Source organism: Paralichthys olivaceus, chromosome 24 (assembly GCF_024713975.1).
Source record: "Paralichthys olivaceus isolate ysfri-2021 chromosome 24, ASM2471397v2, whole genome shotgun sequence".
In the NCBI taxonomy this organism is placed as follows: Eukaryota; Metazoa; Chordata; class Actinopteri; order Pleuronectiformes; family Paralichthyidae; genus Paralichthys; species Paralichthys olivaceus.
Window position 1 is genome coordinate 8,548,605 of NC_091116.1, and position 18,930 is coordinate 8,567,534.

Below are 18,930 nucleotides of genomic sequence, written 5' to 3' on the forward strand. Positions count from 1 at the left end.
GGTCAAGATGAATGAGCCCAGGTAGGTGAAAAAAAAGAAGAAACATCATTATATCCAGGGGAGATTTCGCTTCATAGGGTAACAAGAAAAAAAAGTCCAGGGATCTGACATGTTCATCCCACTGGCCTTGACTTTTCTCACTACAACCAAAGATTTATTTCTGCATGTTGACTTACAACAACTTCTTTATCTGCTGCCATTTTTTGGTTCTACTTCAGGAAGCTGACATCCCCAAACTTACAAAGCTCTATAGCTCTAATTGAATAATATGACACAGACAGCAAAAAACAAATATGCTGATGATCCTATTACTGTATTATCTGTAATTGGATTTAATGAATTACCAACAATTCAGTACTTCTAATCATGCTATTCATTAATTTCCTAGCCTGTCCTCTCACATCTCGTTTACCAAATGCTATCCCCACTTCAACCACCAAGCTGTTAACTTCACAGCTATACTCTGCTTGCTTTGCGTGCTGCACTGTGTGTTACATGGTCTTAAAATGAACCGTCCTCTGAGATCATGACAGAGACTGAACTGGATTCAAGCTTATTAGTGTATCTTTGGATCTGTGTGTCCTCCGGATATGCAACTCAGCTCCTTACAAACACTGACGCAGAAGCGTGCCAACGGAGTCTGATGACAGAGTCAATTAAAGGCTTCTCCTTACAGAGTCATCAGGGTAGGTGAGCGGGGGAGCAGCTTCATTGAGGCTCTCCTTCAGCTGATTTAAGGACCATGGACAGCTCCCGGCCTTTTTGTCCAGCTCCTTTCAGGACTGAGCGCACACATAGAGCAATATACAAACTCAGAGACATGTCCAGGGTTTGTCAATAAGCAAACAGTCAGCGACGTCAATCACAGCTGTCCATTCACACCGGCTCATTTACAGTCAGTGTACTCTATCGGCAATGAGGCTCCCACAGTTGACAACAGTACGCTAGAATCGCCTTAAACGGTTTTGTGTTCTTAACATCGTCTTCAACACGCCCGCTAAGACATACTCCTGCTGTATTCTCACATGGGGACACAAGTGGCTTACATAAGCACAGACGAGCCACAAACCTTTACGGTACTTCAATCAATTTCATAATCAATGAAGAGGCTGATCATAAAAACAGCTTTTATGGATACTGTTGTTTAACGTATATATGTGCATTTTGTGTTGCCCTTGGGGGAGTAATGTATGTCACTGCTTTGACTGACAGGGTTGCTTGATGGGGGAGCGGGAACAGGGATTGATCCGTAGCATGCCCCTTAACAAAACAGCAGGAAGTCAGGCTCGTTTAGCTGGAGGCATTGCTTTAGATATATTAACTTTGGTCTTTTAAATATTCGATATTATGATGTTACACTACCGAATAATTCAATTTGACTTGAATGAATTTCTCATTATGAGATATATGTGACCCCATTTGTCTCATAATATTTAGTTTTTTTAGTCAGTTCAACACAAAAAGAATAACATCAGAGGAATAGAGGATAAGAAAAATAAGTGATTTGAATTATACTGTGGTTAAAAGTCCAGTGAGGGATTCTCTCTCTGGCTTGCACCTCAGTTGTGTTTTTTACTGTGTGACGGGCTGTTCCTCTCCTCTGTATCGGCCTCAGTCATAAAACACTTTATAGTGTTGGTTTTCAACCTTTGCAGCACAGCGGCGCATCTCTGTGGGACAACACAGTCCACAGCGCACAACATTGATTCTTGCATAAATGCCACATAAAGCCCGGTGGAAGCAAAGGGCAGAACACACAAAGGGCGATAGAGCAAGTTTTAAATTGTGTTTTTAAAAACATGGTGGCAGTTTGAATTATGTTGGTGAATGGATGAGCTTTAGATTTGGCCCACATCTCTGCGCGAGCAACATGAACTAAAAGTTCAGGACAACACAAACTGGTATAGAGAGAAAAAGATTCCCAGCATGATTGTATTCAACATAAAAATGCACCTGTACTGCTCCAAATTCAGCAAGTTCTTGTGGAGTAAAAAAACAACTGCACCTTCAGGCTGTCCATTAATGACTCCGAGTTAAAGCCCTGAGAAGGAACTCCAATACCAGAATCAAATGGATGGATCCCCAGAGAGCTCTAATGTCAATTTCTCAACAGTCACTTTACGTTCTCGGGCTGTGATAAAGAAAAACAATTCGAAAATTGGGGTTCAGGTTTTCCTCTTTGACATTATTATACGGTCGAAGACACACCATGTTGGATCTACTGCAGCTAATAGTGATCTCAGTTAAGGCATCAGCCTCAAGAAATCATGTGCCAGATTTACAAAAAACTTGAAATCTATTTTATTCATCGCATATATGTCTTACAAATTAAATTGGCTTTGCAATGGGGAGCCATGCTTTGGCTGAGGTCATGCCTATGGGGAGTTTCACGACCAGTTAGTTTCTGGTTGGTTGACTGAGCTCTCGTGATATAATGACAACCAAGCATTGACTACCACCGTCTATTTGGTTCAAGTCAATTGGAAAGGTTATAGAAAGAGCACAGTGAATGTGCATTAGCTGCATTTGTGTGCACACGCATGTCTACTCACAGTGTTTAAAAGAATACATGGGTGTGTGTGTGTGTGTGTTTGTGTGCAAATGTGAAACTGCTCAACACACTCGAGCAACTTCATTTGCAAACGGGTGCATTCAGCACATGTCATAACACATAGAGGCGGAAAACATTTCAGCCGACAGGAACATCTGCACCGAACATCAGAGCATAATTCTGCGGGGATAAAAATAGCACATGCATCGGAACAAGTGTCGCTAAATGCTGCCTAAATAAGATTACACAGGAGTATGGTGATCATTAGAAGGAATGAGAAGCACTTCTTGAATCCTAATGTCGGGATGAAAATCTCTTTGCTCTGTGAGTGCATTTGCAGGAGAGTAGAAATTTAAGTGGTGTAGCTGGTTTTCTGAAGCACTATGAAAAAGAATGAATTTAGGTTCATATGCACCAACACACACATTTAAAGCTGACTAATTAACCCACTGTTTTAACCTATACTAACAATTCGGCTGTCGTTTACAATGCATTAGGAGATGTACTTAATTCTTGGGCTTTGCAACAGAAAAAAGCAGGCAAACAACTAGGTCTTCTGGCTGAGAGGAGCCCCCTCAGAACAGCCGAATATGTAAATCCACAGCAGCAACAACTTTGCGGGCACCTTCTTATATTTTATTATCAACACTGTACAAGAGACTGCAATGACAACATGGTCGAGGAGCATTTTTAAATTGGAATGATATGGTTTGATGTGTTTCCTTGGGAGGATAAATAAACTACCATAAAATACCATATACAGCTTTAGCTAAAATAGTTTTTACTGCTCCCACCATGTGAAACCAAAGTCCGACAAGATGTTGAAACATTCATAAAAATCATACACGTAATAACCTCAAACTCACATTTTACCATGAGGATATGCTGTATCATCCTAGCAGTGTTGTAAATGTGATTTAAATTTTACAATAGCTCTTAAAAAGCATAATAATAAAGCTGCATAGTTCCTGCATCCAAAATTCAATCACAGGTAAATTAGAATGACACAGAGCCAAAATGATTTAATTTCCTCCTTCATTCATGGTCATCTTTTCTCTCCGTTTATCTGTGTCTGGGGTTGATTTGTTAATTTTCAGTTTGGACGTGATGATATTACAGAATCATGTCCCTGCTTTGTGAATGGAGTTCCCTAACCAGGTCCATCAACACGTTATACGATTAATTAAGTTTGTTTGTGGTTTTTAAAGGGCAAATTATTTCCAATTTAGAAAAGACTAACTTAAACAGAGTGCAAGAATAGAATAAATTAAAGCTTCTGATTCCTTGTTTAATTTCAGTTTACGTGAGAATGTGTTATCTCTGAGGTGACACCACAATCAAATTAGCTGCACTTGCACACGTTTCATTTCTATGCTTCATCCAATTATAGTCGGACAAGAGCTGATGTGTGACTTTTCAATTTACTTCAAATTGGATAAGTCAATTAATTTCAGAATTTCGAATTAGAGGAGGTAATGACCATGATGATTCAGTGGACGAGTGGATTGAGGACTCTTGACCTCCATGTTTACACACACACACACCTCGGGCATGAACATGTTTGTGTGCTGGTGTCTGTGAAAGCACAGTGCTGTATACAGGTTTACAGGATATCTAGTGCATTTGTGAGTGTGGCTCTGAGAATGCTCAGTGGCACTTAAGTATTATGTGACAGCATTTGGAGCAGAACTAATCGCTCCGGTAACCTATTTAGCAAACAGATGTATCAGCACACAAACAATTAGCCGAAGTCAGTGAGGCCTCGTCCATCATGTGTCATCATGCAGTTTTCTTCGCATATAAATTTGACTGAATTCATAGAAATTATAGCCCTGAGTTCCAATTTGTAGGCAAATGGTTGGCAAAGATAATTAAGAAATAGATTGGAATTGAAAAAGTGTTTCATTGAAGTCTCAAATGCTGCAAACTGCAAATGATATGCAAGCTGTTCCTTTCTACAAAACTTTTAGAAAAAAATATAAATCGCTTGAACTTTCTTAATTCTAAATGTCTCCAGTCATCTTTTTCCCATTTGTTCTCCTTCCCAGTTTTAAACCTCGCCCAGAATACCAACGTGTGTGTGTGAGTGAAAGAGAATATAAAATCCAAGATGTAGATGTTTTTAACTTCGCTTCTGTCCTACAAGTGCAGAATTGCTCACTGCGTGTTGTAAAAGCGAGTCAAAGTGATCAATTATTGAGGATGCACTTTGGTAAGAGGCATGTACAGTAGGACTGTTTGTGAAACTTCCTCAGTCACTCACCACAGTGATTCTGCTGGACAGTACGTGAGTGGACAGGTTTCTGTGTATTTCGGTGATGAATTAAAAATGCAACACTTTGGAGGTGATGTTACATAATGAGAACACAGATGCCTGCACTCATGGGTCCACACTTTAGCATACACTGTGTTGCAGAATGCATCCATGAGCATTCATCTAAAAGGGGAACAGCAGCAGCTGTAAGGGTAAATGGGACGGAAAGTGGAGGTCAGAGGTACAGTACATCGAGACATGAACCACACGCTGGAAATGCCCAAGATGCTGGGTTGAGAAAACAGTTTTTCTGTAAAAGTTTCACAAGAAAACTAGGTCTTTTTATAGTCTCAATTAAAAGCCTTAAGATGATACTACAGCATCTCTAACCTTTGTTTAATCAATACAATCTGCACCAACTCTTGTGGGTTCTTCCGTCACCCACATCTCTCCACCAAGTTTCGTGGAAATACTCGTATTAGTTTTCACGTAATCCAGCCAACACCAAACAAATGCCAATGAAAACATAACGTCATTGGTGGAGGTAATGAGAGTCAAAACTTCATTTCATGCAAAACTGACCACATAATTCTACATGTCACTCTAAAAAAATCTAATTGATGCCAAAGTCTGCCAACTTAGTAAATGGCAAATACGTTTAGTATTAATGGAGCGTACTGCCCTCTTGTTGCAAGTCAGTCTATGATTATGTCAAGTTTAAAGAATTAGCATTGACTTGTGATTCATGCCACTCTTAAATATCGAATACATTTTTAGTTCCTTCCTTTAAATGTAATATATATATATCTACCTGAACCAGCTGTAATATTGTTCAGCTGCTAACTCATCATAACGTCTGCTGCAGTACTCGAATAAAGTGAAAAACCTCAGAAGGAACATCAGTCACTGGAGTGAATCATCTTGGGATACATGGTTGGTTTTGGCGCCTTTGTTCTCTGGGATTGTGCGAAGGGTTCAACCTGAGGCCAGACAGCAATACATGCCTCGTTATGATAGACATTAGGGAAAAGAGAGGGCTGCCTCAGCACAGAGAAACGCTTTGAATTGAAAGTTCCACAGTCATAGTAACAACAAGGTGGTTATCCATTTATGCAGTTAAAGCCTGTGGAGCCATGTGTCATTAAATAATGCAGGAAGCAGTGTTTCCTCCTCACGTCCCGCAGAATACATGAGACATGAAAGTGCCAACAGAGAAACACGTGCTGGATGTCAAACTGCTTTAACATTTACAGAACATGTGACACACTCCTGTGGGCGAAGACTCAATAAGAGTGTCCCGGTTTGCATCACTGATCAGATGGCGTGTTGTCTCTGAAATTCAGCGCGCTGGGCTGTTCTGAGATTCACAGACGTCATTTGGGAGATGATGCTTTTTCTGCAAGCCGCTTTCGTCATCGAAGCGGAGACGAAGGGGAAGGAAGTTCGCATCTGAATGTGACCAGGAACAAAATGTTTTTTTGCCACATCTGCATAATTGATCTATTATATTTTCTCGTCAAAAGGGCACGACGCATGAAGTGCGCCACTCCAGTCGTTCTGTATTAGCCGTGTGAAAGATGACTGGAATTACAGGTAGTCACAACAAAACAGATTATTAGTGTTCACAGGGAAACAAATGATTTTCATTCTACAAGGCTGCTTCTTTAGCTTTATAAAAGAGGAAGAAACAATACACAACCTCAGGTATATTTCAGCTTCCTCACATAATCAATGTCAGGATGAAAGATGGATCATCTATAAATAAGAGGCAGGGATTGATTCATGGACAGGTGGATATATGTGCTGCCATATAACGCAGACAGATAGGGGAGGGAGGGAGGAACGTGTGATGTGATTTCATGGACTGAATGAAACAGCCAACAGTGTGCTCGCCCCTGCCAGCCCCGTCCTGCAGTGATCACCGACCAAATCCCTTAGGAGGATTATCCCGACGCAAATCAAGAAAATCATGCAACTTTAAGGGTTACAGGCAGAGAGTGAGAAGGAGAGAGGGATGGAGTGAGGGGCGGTCGCCCTGTGGCCGCATGTTGTTGTGCCTTCTCCTCTGATTTTGAAGTGCCATATGTGCTCTGTGTCAACCCAGTAACTGTGTTTATCAATACAAACGGCTGAGAAATATTACAAATGGCTCATCTAATGTGCTGTAAAAGGACATGTTTGAATAATTTTTGGAGAGTTAGATGACATTATTATTTTCTTAAAGACTAAATGAAGGATAACAATGAATGAATGAGCTCTGGGCAGAGTAGTGATTAGCATGTCATTACATTAAGCACTCTGAGTGGATCAAAGTTTGTATCGACTCAAAAAAGCGAGGAAATGTTTGATTTCTCATTCACAATAACCACAAATTTTCCCAAACTTTATTATTATTATACCGAAACAAACAAAAACTAAAAATTACTATTTTACAAATTCCAAGGTTTTGAAGAGTCATTCCAATATTCTTATGGAGGTTTGTCAATTATGGTATAATATAGTATAATTTAGTATACAATACCAACCAACAGATTTTCTAGTCTACATGTACATATCTATAGTAACCCTCCTCTCCTTGTGCTTTTATTCTGAAAGGTCGATCTTCAGGCCCATATGAGTTAAACTACCTTCAAGAATTCAATATCAGTAAAGCTAAAGCAGCTATAATCAATTATTACTTTTTCATGGCTCTGTCCAAAGTGCGACGTGATTATGAAATAGCTGCTGATCGGGTCAAGTCACGAGGCCTCCGACTTACTCAAAACTGGAAATCAAAGAGGTCACGACTTGTCAGATGGTTCTCTGCACAATGGAACTTTGCCCTCTAAAGTAGCAGCATGCATTGGCGTACAGCAGAAGGCAATTTGGCACGTATTACTGTAATCTGATATTCAGAACACAAACAAGCCCTGCTGGCGAGTTCCACTGCCAAAAGCCGACACAATCTAAAGCCAAGATCTTTTTTCCACACCACAAACACTGATCGAGGTAGTGTCTTTGTCTTTAGGACGCATGGATTGAAAGAGATAAGAAATCAAGTTAATGCTCTCGAAATAAGGCCAGATGTGTGACGATCAAACTGTCATTAAGAATAAAAACAAATATCGCGGAAACCCCTCTCACCTGCTGCAACTCTCTCGCCATCTCGCACTGAACAATTGATTACGAGCATCAAAAGGTGAAGAATGATCCACAACTGCTCATTAAAGTTTATGAAGCTAATTTGGCCTGTACGCAATCGACAAACACAGGGTTCTCAAATTGTTTTATGACGGCTCGTGGATACACAACCGGCATCTGGGTACAAGCAAAGTGCAGCTACGAAACTTGCCAGTTAGATTGTTACCATTTACTGTTTGTTGACAATGAATGGATCCAAATATGTAAAGAAAAGTCTGGGAAATAGAACTCTCTGGCAAAAAGCTTTTACTATGAACCTCTGTCCTTATGATTAACAGGAACCCGCTCCTTGCTTTAAAAGCACTGACAAGCTCAGTTAGTTAATTAGATAATGAAAGAAAAAGAAAAGCTTTCTAAACACAGAGAGACAGGGCTGCTGATGGAGTGACACGTGTGCATTAATTCTGATCCTGAGTTTCTAACTTAAGGAACAACCAGTAGATCATTGTCACAGTAACAATAATGAACACATGGTTCAGGTTGTAGAAGAGTCACAATGTGGTTATGTTTATGGGTTGAGGAAAGAATCAGGTGCTCTCTTCAGGGTCGGAACTTTCTCCTCACAAACACTCTGTTGCTCTATGTTCAAGAATCAACCAATTATCACCCTTAAAACTCACCAAATAACATGTTACATTTCAGAAAAAAATCAAAATGGGGTAACGCAAAAGTTTCAGCTTCCTTCCTGAGTAGAAGATACACTCCAGATGCTAACCTCGGGCGTATGTGTCTATGTGCATAGGTTTAAAAGATTTGTCATGAGCCACGTTTAGCGGGCTTAGTGATGTGACCACACATGAGTCAAGGGTCATGCAAACATATTTATGTACATGTGTATCGAGTAGCGCGCATGTGTGTGTCAGTGGTATATAGATGAGCAGGGATTGATGTGTGCTGAGCTCTTCATTATAACAGCAGCTCTGACTGACAGTCTGTGACTTAAGACCTCTTAGTGTATCTTTACATCTCGGGTTCACTTTAAACTGTTTGTTGTGTAAAACTGCCACTCTGGAAACTGTAATACAAATCGAAACAGGGTGTAACTACATATTTGACAAACTGCAAAGACGTATTTACGTTGAGGAAAAACCTTTAGACAGGCTAATTGCTTTTTTTACTTTATTAATGCAATTACTTTTTCTAAACATTGGAAATCGAATGTATTCGGCTGCAGGGGTTTTCATTGTCCAATTTGGCCTAAAATCTTCTGTCCATGATCTGCTGTGTAGTCGCACTAAGTGGGGGTGATTGTTGTGGTAAGGTTTCTACTCAGGAACAGATTTTAAACACAAACTGTCTTTTCAAGTACTTAGTAGTCTTCCTGCAACTCCTCCCTGCATCCATTCTCTCCGATAGCTCACTCTGTGTTCCCATCCTTCTCAGTAACCATTGTCCATCCTCTCGGTTTTTTATCTCCGTCTTAATCCCTCCCTCCATCATCTGGGCTGCTCAGTGGACTCTCTGATTGTCTTCCTCCTTTCATTTCCCCACAGAGCGTGTGCAGTTGCTGTCTTGCATCCGTATCTTTCATCGATCACACACAGCAGCGATTTTTTTAGTAACTCAAACGCAACAGATATTGCAAGGAACACACAACCATGCTTGCACACACCAATAGAGCAAATCAATAAGATCTCTCTGTACCCAGCTGTCAGTTAATGCCTCTGATATTGAGGCAAGTCACGTGTTTGCGGCCTTGTCAACAAAAGCATGAAACTTTCTGGGTGTGACAAACAACTGAGGTCAATGCAGGTTTCATTCAGTTTCTATTCCAATCACAAACTTGAGCCGGACATGCCTTTTAAACACTGCAAAAACAACTCAACATTGCCATGAAATGGAAAAATAAACTATCTTGTATACAAACATACATTTACCTGTTGAAGATGTAATGTGACTGAGAAATAATGACTTTAATAGAGGCAAACGTCAAAACAACTCACCCAGACAGCTTTGGCATCTTGGAAAAACCAAACATGTCCATGTGGTCCGACTACAGAGTGCTACGTCCCCAAAGCTCAGGTCCTCCCCATCAGCATACTAATCCACATCCGAATCCCTTTGCACTGAGAACCCACACATCCAGTTTCACCCAGGATCCATATCAGGAACCCAACAACCTAACAAAATGAACTTAAACGGCAGCGAGAATCAACATTGTTGAACGCCCCCATCCAGTTCACATACAGCCCAATTCAAAGTCTTTCCACAATTTTGCGTTCCTAAGTGATGACACACAGGAAGAGAGTGGGGGTCACCCTCTGCCCCACCTCTCTGCAGTCTCTGGGACCAGTCAGCCCTTTTCTGCTGCTCTCCACCTGGCTCAGTGAGGCTGCAATAAGACCTCTGTGTGTGCGCTCTTCATCTCCGCGCAGGGAGAAGTGCGGAGATCCTAACCGCGCTGAGGAGGGGAGAAGAGACGAGGGAGGGGAGGAAGAGAGAATGGAAGAGGGATGGGATAGGGAGGGGGGAGGGAGGGGGCAGCGCGAGCGGATGACGGATGCTTTCTGGCTCCGGCTTTGCCCTCTGTTCATCAGGGCTGCAAGACTCTTTGCGGGGCAGAGGAGAGGACGGAGGGACGATGCAGAGCAGGGATGGTTGCAAGAGGGGAGAAATCAAAATGAAAGATGGAGGAGGGAAATAAAGGGGGAGTTAAAGTGCTCGGGCTGTAAAGAGGAGGCAACTGAGGGGGACAGAGAAGGGGGGCGGGGTGGGGCGCGATGGGCAGAGGAAAGCTGACTCTGCAGAACTGGAAGCTGATGGGAGCAAGACCCCGTCTCAGAGGGGATTTTTTTCCTGTCTCCTCCACTTGTTTGGTTTCTCGAAATGAGCTTGGACGTGTGCACACTTAACAAACGGCAGCATGAGCATGATTCAAGCATGCATTAGTCTACAGATGGCTTCCTTTTTACTCGTCCAGAAGGAACATTTGCATTGACTTGCATAATTTTCTTTGAAAAGGCTGAAGACGTGACCGCCTCGACTCTCGTGAATGGAAGAATTAAAAGTGCTGACAAATACTTGTTTGTATTTTCAACTCGTGGGGAAACGAATATTCATCCCAGTTTAGAGCGTGTTGTCAAACTCCAACAACTAGTCAGAGTCTTGTGTGTGTGTGTTTGTGTGTGTGCACAGATGGCTCAGCCTTAGCAAGATGGTGCTTCTTCTGGCCCTGCGCCACAAAGGCCCAAGGACAAAATGAATCTCAGTGGCGATGATAAACTTTAACTCGATGCAAAATGGCAGAAAGAACATTTAGCATCGCATGTAATCAAACTCAACGCAAGTGGGCGTGAAAAACGATGACAAAAACCACAAGAATTGATTCTTGCATTTTCTTAAATTTGTGATTTACAGCAGAGGGGGAGAGATTATGTCAAATGGCACGTGAAATGGAAACCTTTCTTAAGGGAGCAACGCAAGACTATATACTTGATCGTATTAAAAGTCTGAGGCTTCGATGAGGAAAGTTTTTAAGAATATTACTCAGACTGTACTCAGTCTTAAATACTTATACAGGAACATGTTGGTAGAATGTTCTAACAGCATCAAGTGTTAAGCTGTGACACCTCTGTCATCAAAGTGTTTCCTCACCTTTCGCAGAGGTGACCAGTTAACCGAACTGATATCTATCTGACGGTGAGCAGCTTGAATTTACTTGGACTGTTGACTGTTTAATGGGGCATTGGCAGAGGTATGTTTTCTCATCCTAGTATTTACCACTGTTTAAGTTTAGAATGTTTCCATGCACACATTTAATTTTGAATGTCGCCTGAGAGCAAAGCAGCAAAGGCCAAAATAACAATTTTTCAGCCTTGATGCAAAGACTCTTTGATGACCCTCGTCCTCGCTTAGGTTACACACACACGGGACAGAACGTGCACCCACACACATCAAATTAATTTTTGTTGGTGGATGGAATAAAGAGCCTGTGTTGCCGTCTCATAATTTGATACTGGTCTGATCACAAACCCATCTCAGGTCGAGAAAGAGACAAATGAATGGAGCCCTTTTATCTGTTAGTACATTCAATTTCCTGTCACAATTTATTAGAGATGCTATTTTGGGATATCTAGTGTTGTGCATCACTAGGGGGGAGAGCTTTTTGGACGGTTCTCCGGAATCAATCCCGATGGCAGCAATAAGACGACGTGGTGAATAAATGTGCCTTGTCAGACTTGCAATCTTCAGATGTGATTGGTGGACATCTTTTAGTAAGTGCAGTGGAGGAAACAAACCAATATAACTAGAAGTAATGTGCTTGAACTGCAAATGTAGTTTTCCATCAACATATTTGATGTGACACACTCTGACAGAGGAGCACAATATTTTCCCTCGGGGGCGGCAAAATAAAATGCTGCATGCAACATCTTCAATAACAGACCGGCTGTCTGCTGTGTTGTCTTGTGCAACGTATACTGTATGTTCATGACAGTGCAAAATGACAATGCATTGCCATCACGCATTGTTCCTGCACAGAAAAACAACAAGCTTATGATTATCTTATTTTAAAAGTACAGACACTTTCCGTACACTTCTAAGTAAAAAAGCAGAAGGAAAATAAATCCCCTGAACACGGCAATTACTTGTAAATGAAAGGCCGTTCGAGAGCCTTGATGGCACTGGCCTGGAAGGCGGTGAGAGATGAGTGGTAACTTTAGGCTTAAGAGATTGGATGAAGTGATGTGGGGAAGTAGTTGCCTAATTTAAAATTGACATGATAATAAAGGGGAGCAGGGAACTATGAGAGTGGAGCGGCGCCAAGGACTGAGAGGGAGGGATGATGAAAAAGTGGGGGAGAGGGAAAGGACTTCTGCCAAGGTCCACAAATTCCCTTTTTATTATTATTACTCATTTCATAAAAGGATGCAAGTCGGGACATGTGCTGATTACCCACGACGCTTTGCGCTAACATCTTATCTGTTCTTGTATGATGTATGATATTGTCTGTGAAGCTTTAACTCCAGGCCAGTTTATTTCTTACATCTGACCTTTTGGAGCCAGTAAGAAGGATTCTGATTTTATTATGTGTGTCATCCCCCATTAAAAGTAGAAAAGGGAGTGATTCAGTTCACCAGTACTCACACTCTGAGGCAGAAGTGCATAATAAATATGCGAGAAAAAGGAAAAAGATGGTTTATTAAACAAGCCTGCATTCTTAACTTTCTGAGTGGGGTGTGCATGAAGGACACACAGGACCTTTTACTTCTAAGCCTGTGATTTACGACCGCACTTCACTGATTCCACCTCCAGTGACTTTACCACTCACGTTAAAGCTGAGTGGGCCATCTCAAAGGGGCTCAAACCAGCAATATGAAACATAAACCCTTAATAATACAGAAACACGCAAGCAAAAGAAACTTCTAAAAGTGTTTTCCTTCTAAAAATCCATTCAGGCTTTTACAACTTCTTCTTAGCTCTTAGGAAATCTCACGACAAGACACTTTTACTGATTGTGAAAAGTCATGAATCTCATCGTTTTAGACTTGACAGTCAAAAACAACTTGCAACTCGACGTAAAATTATTTCATCTCAGCCGAAAAGCCCAAAGATGAAATCATCATCATGGTGATTTTCCCGTCAACAGATGAATCAGTCTGACAGCAGCTCATCACATTCACAGGCAGAAGGTAAAATGTGCATTTGGCAGCCCTAACCAGGAGACGACAGATGATGCCTCAGATTGACACGTTGCCGTGACGGCCGTGGTCAACAAAGAAATGGAATGCAACACACAACATACTTTTTTAACTTCAGTTACTATTTTCTAATAATTGATGTCTTTGTTAGTTGAAGCATCGTGTTTTGAAATTTCTCTATTATCTGTTGGGTGGCGTTTTTGTGAATCAAACTTGGCATCAAAAGAAGCAGACAGATTTGTATTTCAATGCATCAAGAATACTGATGATCTCAGGATCTATTAATAAGTATTTATTCATCAGTGTATTATCACCAGAAACTAAGAATAACCATGTGTTTTTTGCATCGGAGTGAGTCCACCATGTTTCAACAGTAGCCCAAAACAAACAAAACACTGGCTCCAGGCCTCTGCAGGTTCTCCTTCAGTGCACGCTTGGAAGGGGAGGGATATTTGGTTGGTTGCAACTGCACTGCTGGATGTCTCTAAATCCTCCACACTGAAACTTTAATAACGTACGAACAAACCTCACAGACGTAAAAGAGATTTAAGATGAAGCCTGTTCATAGTTCATTGTGCCTCCTGCAAAAACCTTGATTTATTTAGGATGTATAGTCTATGATGACCTGATTGTAAACCCTAATGTGCAAAACCAATTATGCATATAATCAATCAAATAATCAAGTTTTCAAAATGGAGATAATTTAAGAGGTTACGTCCTCTGGCTAATCTGTTGAATATTAGGAATTAAAAAATGATAACAACCTTTATGGTCCATGAAAGCGTTGAGCACCTGATGGACAGGACTGCGGGACCTCTGTTCTATCTCTCCAGGCAGCTGTCTGATCTCTGCGCTCTTATGCTCATTTAAAACAGCGACGCGTATTAAAGTCAGGACAGGTAGGAACGCCACCGGCATCCCACTGCTGGTTTGTGTCCCGCAGAGATAAGAGGAGGGAAGGCAGTCGGCCGGCATCTGTCCACTAATGAATAACAATATAGCCCAAGGTCATCATTCATATGCAACTGTGTGAGCGACAACTGAGGAAGACAAAGCGTGTGTGTTGCATTATTTCACACAAACATTGGCATTCAGCACTTGTGAGCTGTGGCACACGTGGAGTTAACCATTAACGTGTGTGTCTCTCCTGCCTACTTTAAAAGAGCATGTCCAACAAAATAACCATCACAATAACAGCGTCCTGTAATGTGGTTTTCACCAGAGGAAGAACAATACATTTGCACAGTCAATCCTCTCTAGAAATTTGGAGAAAATGTAAAAAAAAAATTAAAAAAAACACACGTCAAATATAATGATAAAAAATTACTGGATCCAGAGGGAAAAAACTAAAATGCAAGTTTAGACAAAAGTTAATAGCTTAACAAATATTTGGTGAAGCAGGACATGCATACAGGAATCTAGAGGATGAACAGCAAAGTGTTCCTGGGTCATCCCTGTCTTTGCATGAGATAAAGCAGACGCCACCCATCATATGCATGCACACACACACACACACACACACACACACACAGAAACACAGACTTTATGTGAAACAATGAGATCATAGAATTACTTTCCCGCACCCCACCCTTTTAATCCAAACAGCAATCTCTCTTTCTCTCTTTTCCTTGTGACGCAGGCCTAATCTGATAGGCCAGACAACCCTGACGTGACAGAGGGGAGAGGGTAGACGGAGGGACGGTGTGAGAAGGATAAGAAATGAACCTGAGTGCTTCGATAAGGGAGGTGCATGTGGGGGGAGATGATGGAGGTGTGAGAGGGGAGAGAGAAAGGTCACTGAGGATAAATGGATGAGCGGAGAGATGGGTACTGGAATGGGAGGCGTTGTAAGATGAGGGGTCTGACGTGGGAGTGGATGATGAATTGGAGGAGAAGGGGACTGAAGGATGGAACGAGCAAAAGAGATGAGAAAAGGGTAAAAGAAGAGACACGTGAGATTTATACAATGCAATGCTATTCAAGATCCAGTGGGGCTTTACTTAGGAGATTTGCTTTCAAGACTTAAAAGGGGGTCAACACAAGTGTTATTATATTCAAGTCTATTCAAGAAGCCCTTCAATGTAAAGGGGTTTTCACTATATCATCAAGAAGAAGAAGACTACAATTAAAAAATTGCAAAAGTACTGCCGAACTTCTGAGGGGCTGTTAAAGTAACACTTTTTAAAATGTCCTTTCTAAAAGCATTGTAAACTTCCGAGGCCTGGAAGTTCCTCTAGATAATTTCCAATAAATCTTCCCAACAAGTCTGTGACAACCCTGCTTTTATATCACCAGTTCTAATATTCTCCTGGAGCAGCTGAGTTTTAAATCTACCTAGCGTACTTGATATACTGTACCTGGCATTAACCCTGCTGTTTCTGATGCATTAAACCCACTGACTGCTCCACGTGAGTTTACACAAAGTATTTGGCACGGGTCCACTTTGTTTGTGCCTCTCCGCTTCTCCAGATTCCCTCGTGCCTCCTGCTGTCAGCTCGCTAAACGTCCCTCTTCAATAACAGAGCTTGTCGCAGACACTTAGGAGATAAGGAGGAATGGGAAATGACGGGAGCGATTTGTCACCTCGAGGCATATAAGCTGGGCTGCCCCCAGACTCTTCCGCTTTTTGAGGGGGATCTCTTTCACAATAGGCAAACTATATGCAACATCCAGCAAGCAAACAATCGCATCTTCCTCTGGAGTATACATTAACCCCCTCTTGCATGCCTTCCCATTTCCCCTATCATGCACTCACAAGCACACAACTATATATAAGCTTGTCGCACATAAAGTTTCCTTTCTCAATGAAATATAGCATCATTTTCATAAAGGAAATCAGTATTGTAACAGCATATTTCCTTATAGATGTATATATCTGTAGCAGAAAAAAAAGACAACTTCAACAACTGATTTCATTCATTTTCAAATGAGTAAACACAGTTCAATTGTCCAAAACGACTGCTCAGTGAATGCAGGCGCTAACAGTGTGATTAGGAGGCTATGGCTTGATGGCGACAAAGAGGCCCGAGGGGTTCTTGCCTGGGCAACGGTCCCAGAGTTGCTGAACATAACTGGGCAGTGCTCCCGGCGGTGAGAGTCACAATGATGGCGGAAGCGTTCCTGGCAAGAGTGGAAGCAATAAATAATTATTTTTTCTTTCCTGGAACGGACGCTGAGAGTGGTAGCGCATTGTGTTATTGTTTGTGTTGCACTTTTAAAGCCATTTCACGCGCTGGCGGCTGTTTGGACTGGAGTAAAAAAGATGGGCGCTCTCCATGAGGCCATCAGAAACTGGCAGACGTTGTAGTGCACCAGCATCAGACACGCATGGTGATAACAAACTGCATATATTTGTTGAAAGCATAACAGTGATTAGCAAATGGATATAGCATTGGTTTGGTAGATAACAAGACTTGAGATAGCGCGAAACGACAAATCTCAGCAGGTAAAATCAGCATATCCTGCGGCTGACTCACAGCAACATCTCTACATCGGCTTTCCATTCTTAAAGCACATTGTTAGAGTTTAATAAATTGAAAGGTGGTGTGTTTAAAAATGATGCCTGTGTAGCTTCAGAAGCATCATCAGAGAATCAGCTAGCTGCATGGAGGATTGAGAGAAGTGGGAGTGAGTCAGGACGTAGCGCAGAGTGGGAACATTATTATATGAACATTAATGTGTGAGGACAAACAAAGATTCTTCTTGTTTTAAAATCTATTTAAAAGCCAATAAATTAAGTTTCAGGCTGCATGCTGTGTGTTAAAATCTCATTCGAGGACGGACACATACATTTATCTCAGTAATTCATTAATAAATAAAAATGACATTTGCTGTGAGGGTTACTTCAGACTCAGTCGGCTCACAAACACTGATTCTGAGACCTTGTTGTAGGTCAGAAATAATGTGTGCCTTTGCTGCTGGCTCACTGATGCTGACTTTGTGTGCAGGTCTGAATGCTAAATGAAACGCAGCGTGTAATAAGATTTTTTTTTTCTTGGTGTATTCCTGACATAAAAATGTTCAAAAAAGGACTTTGGACTCACTCTGGCACGAAAAGGTTGTAGCATCAAACAATACGATGTGACAAACAAGTATTATAAGCGACAGAAAATTAATCCAGATGCTATTAACATCTGTTATTGTCATTTGACATGCAAGGCAGCTCAAAACACATGCAACAAAGTGGCGTATGGATTTTAAACCTCACAGTTTCTATATTGTTGTTTTTTATATTGTTGTTTTATGTACATAAGTAGTGCACCAATGACACCAAGGCAATTTCCTGTATGTGCAAACATACTTGGCAAATAAAAGAATTCTGATTCTGATTCTGATAGAGAGAAATCACGTGATATCATCGCTCTTTCGGCAGCGCGACCGCTGCCATATCTGCATTTAGTCATTAAGGGATTGCAGCTCCACACATTAGCTCATCTATACATTTATGAAAGATCTCCAGCAGATTTGCACACGGCAAATCCCCACTCATCTGATCTACACGTCCACATACACACACTCATACACTCATACTCTGACTATGCATATTATGTTTGTGTGATAAGTGGCATTCCTGGGAAGATTATCACCCTCTGCTTCCATTAGGCACTGAATAAACACACACACACACACACACACACACACACACACACTGAAATTAAACAAGTACCCAGCCGAGAATGGGGGGAATGGGGTATTGATGGCTCTACCTAGCTGTTCATTGCTGTGGTCAGCTTTTCACTGGTGCAGTCCGGGACACAAACAAACATGTCAGCGCATCCTCAGCAGTCTACAACATTGAATACACGTTTGTGCCCAGCAGCCCTTATACTGTATCATTCTGAATCAGGAAGCACAGTGCAGTGTTGTAGGCTGTTTGAAATCTGCGGGAGATTGTGACAATCTAGTCCAGGGCTGAGCCTGAAATCCTCCAAAAGCACAGAATGAATGTAGGTTGTTCCATCACTATCACAGAGATCACGGCTGTAGGCATCATTAGTGCTTCTGAACAATATAGAGACAGGATGAAAAGAAAAAAAACTGAACAGAAACAAACTAATAACGCTGGAGAGAAGCAGAAGGAAAGGTATTGCAGTGGAAATTTGTAAGAAGAGCTGAGGGACAAGATACGCAAGATCATTGCTGATCACATTCTTGGAAAATACTGCATCACAACGGGTGATAAAGTATTTATTTAACATGACTTTATCATCACGTTCGTGTCTTTTGACTTTCATACATGATATAGAAGTATCTAAAATCTAAATACAGTTAGACGTTTTTAAATTTGGTTTGTCGCAAGCAATTTT

At 41.4% G+C, this 18,930-nt stretch overlaps 1 protein-coding gene across 3 annotated transcripts in view; it reads right to left on the minus strand.

The window, feature by feature from the left end:
• LOC109638877 (FERM and PDZ domain-containing protein 4-like) overlaps positions 1–18,930 on the minus strand; it is a 54,265-nt gene that overhangs the window by 27,729 nt on the left and 7,606 nt on the right. The window contains exon 1 of one of the 3 annotated variants that reach the window (XM_069520456.1): positions 9,929–10,399. The exons of the other annotated variants lie outside the window; for them this stretch is intronic. Within the exon in view, the coding sequence (XP_069376557.1) occupies positions 9,929–9,969 (41 nt within the window). The 5' untranslated portion in view covers positions 9,970–10,399. Of the gene's footprint in view, positions 1–9,928; positions 10,400–18,930 lie in introns of those variants that run through there. 3 annotated transcript variants of the gene reach the window in all.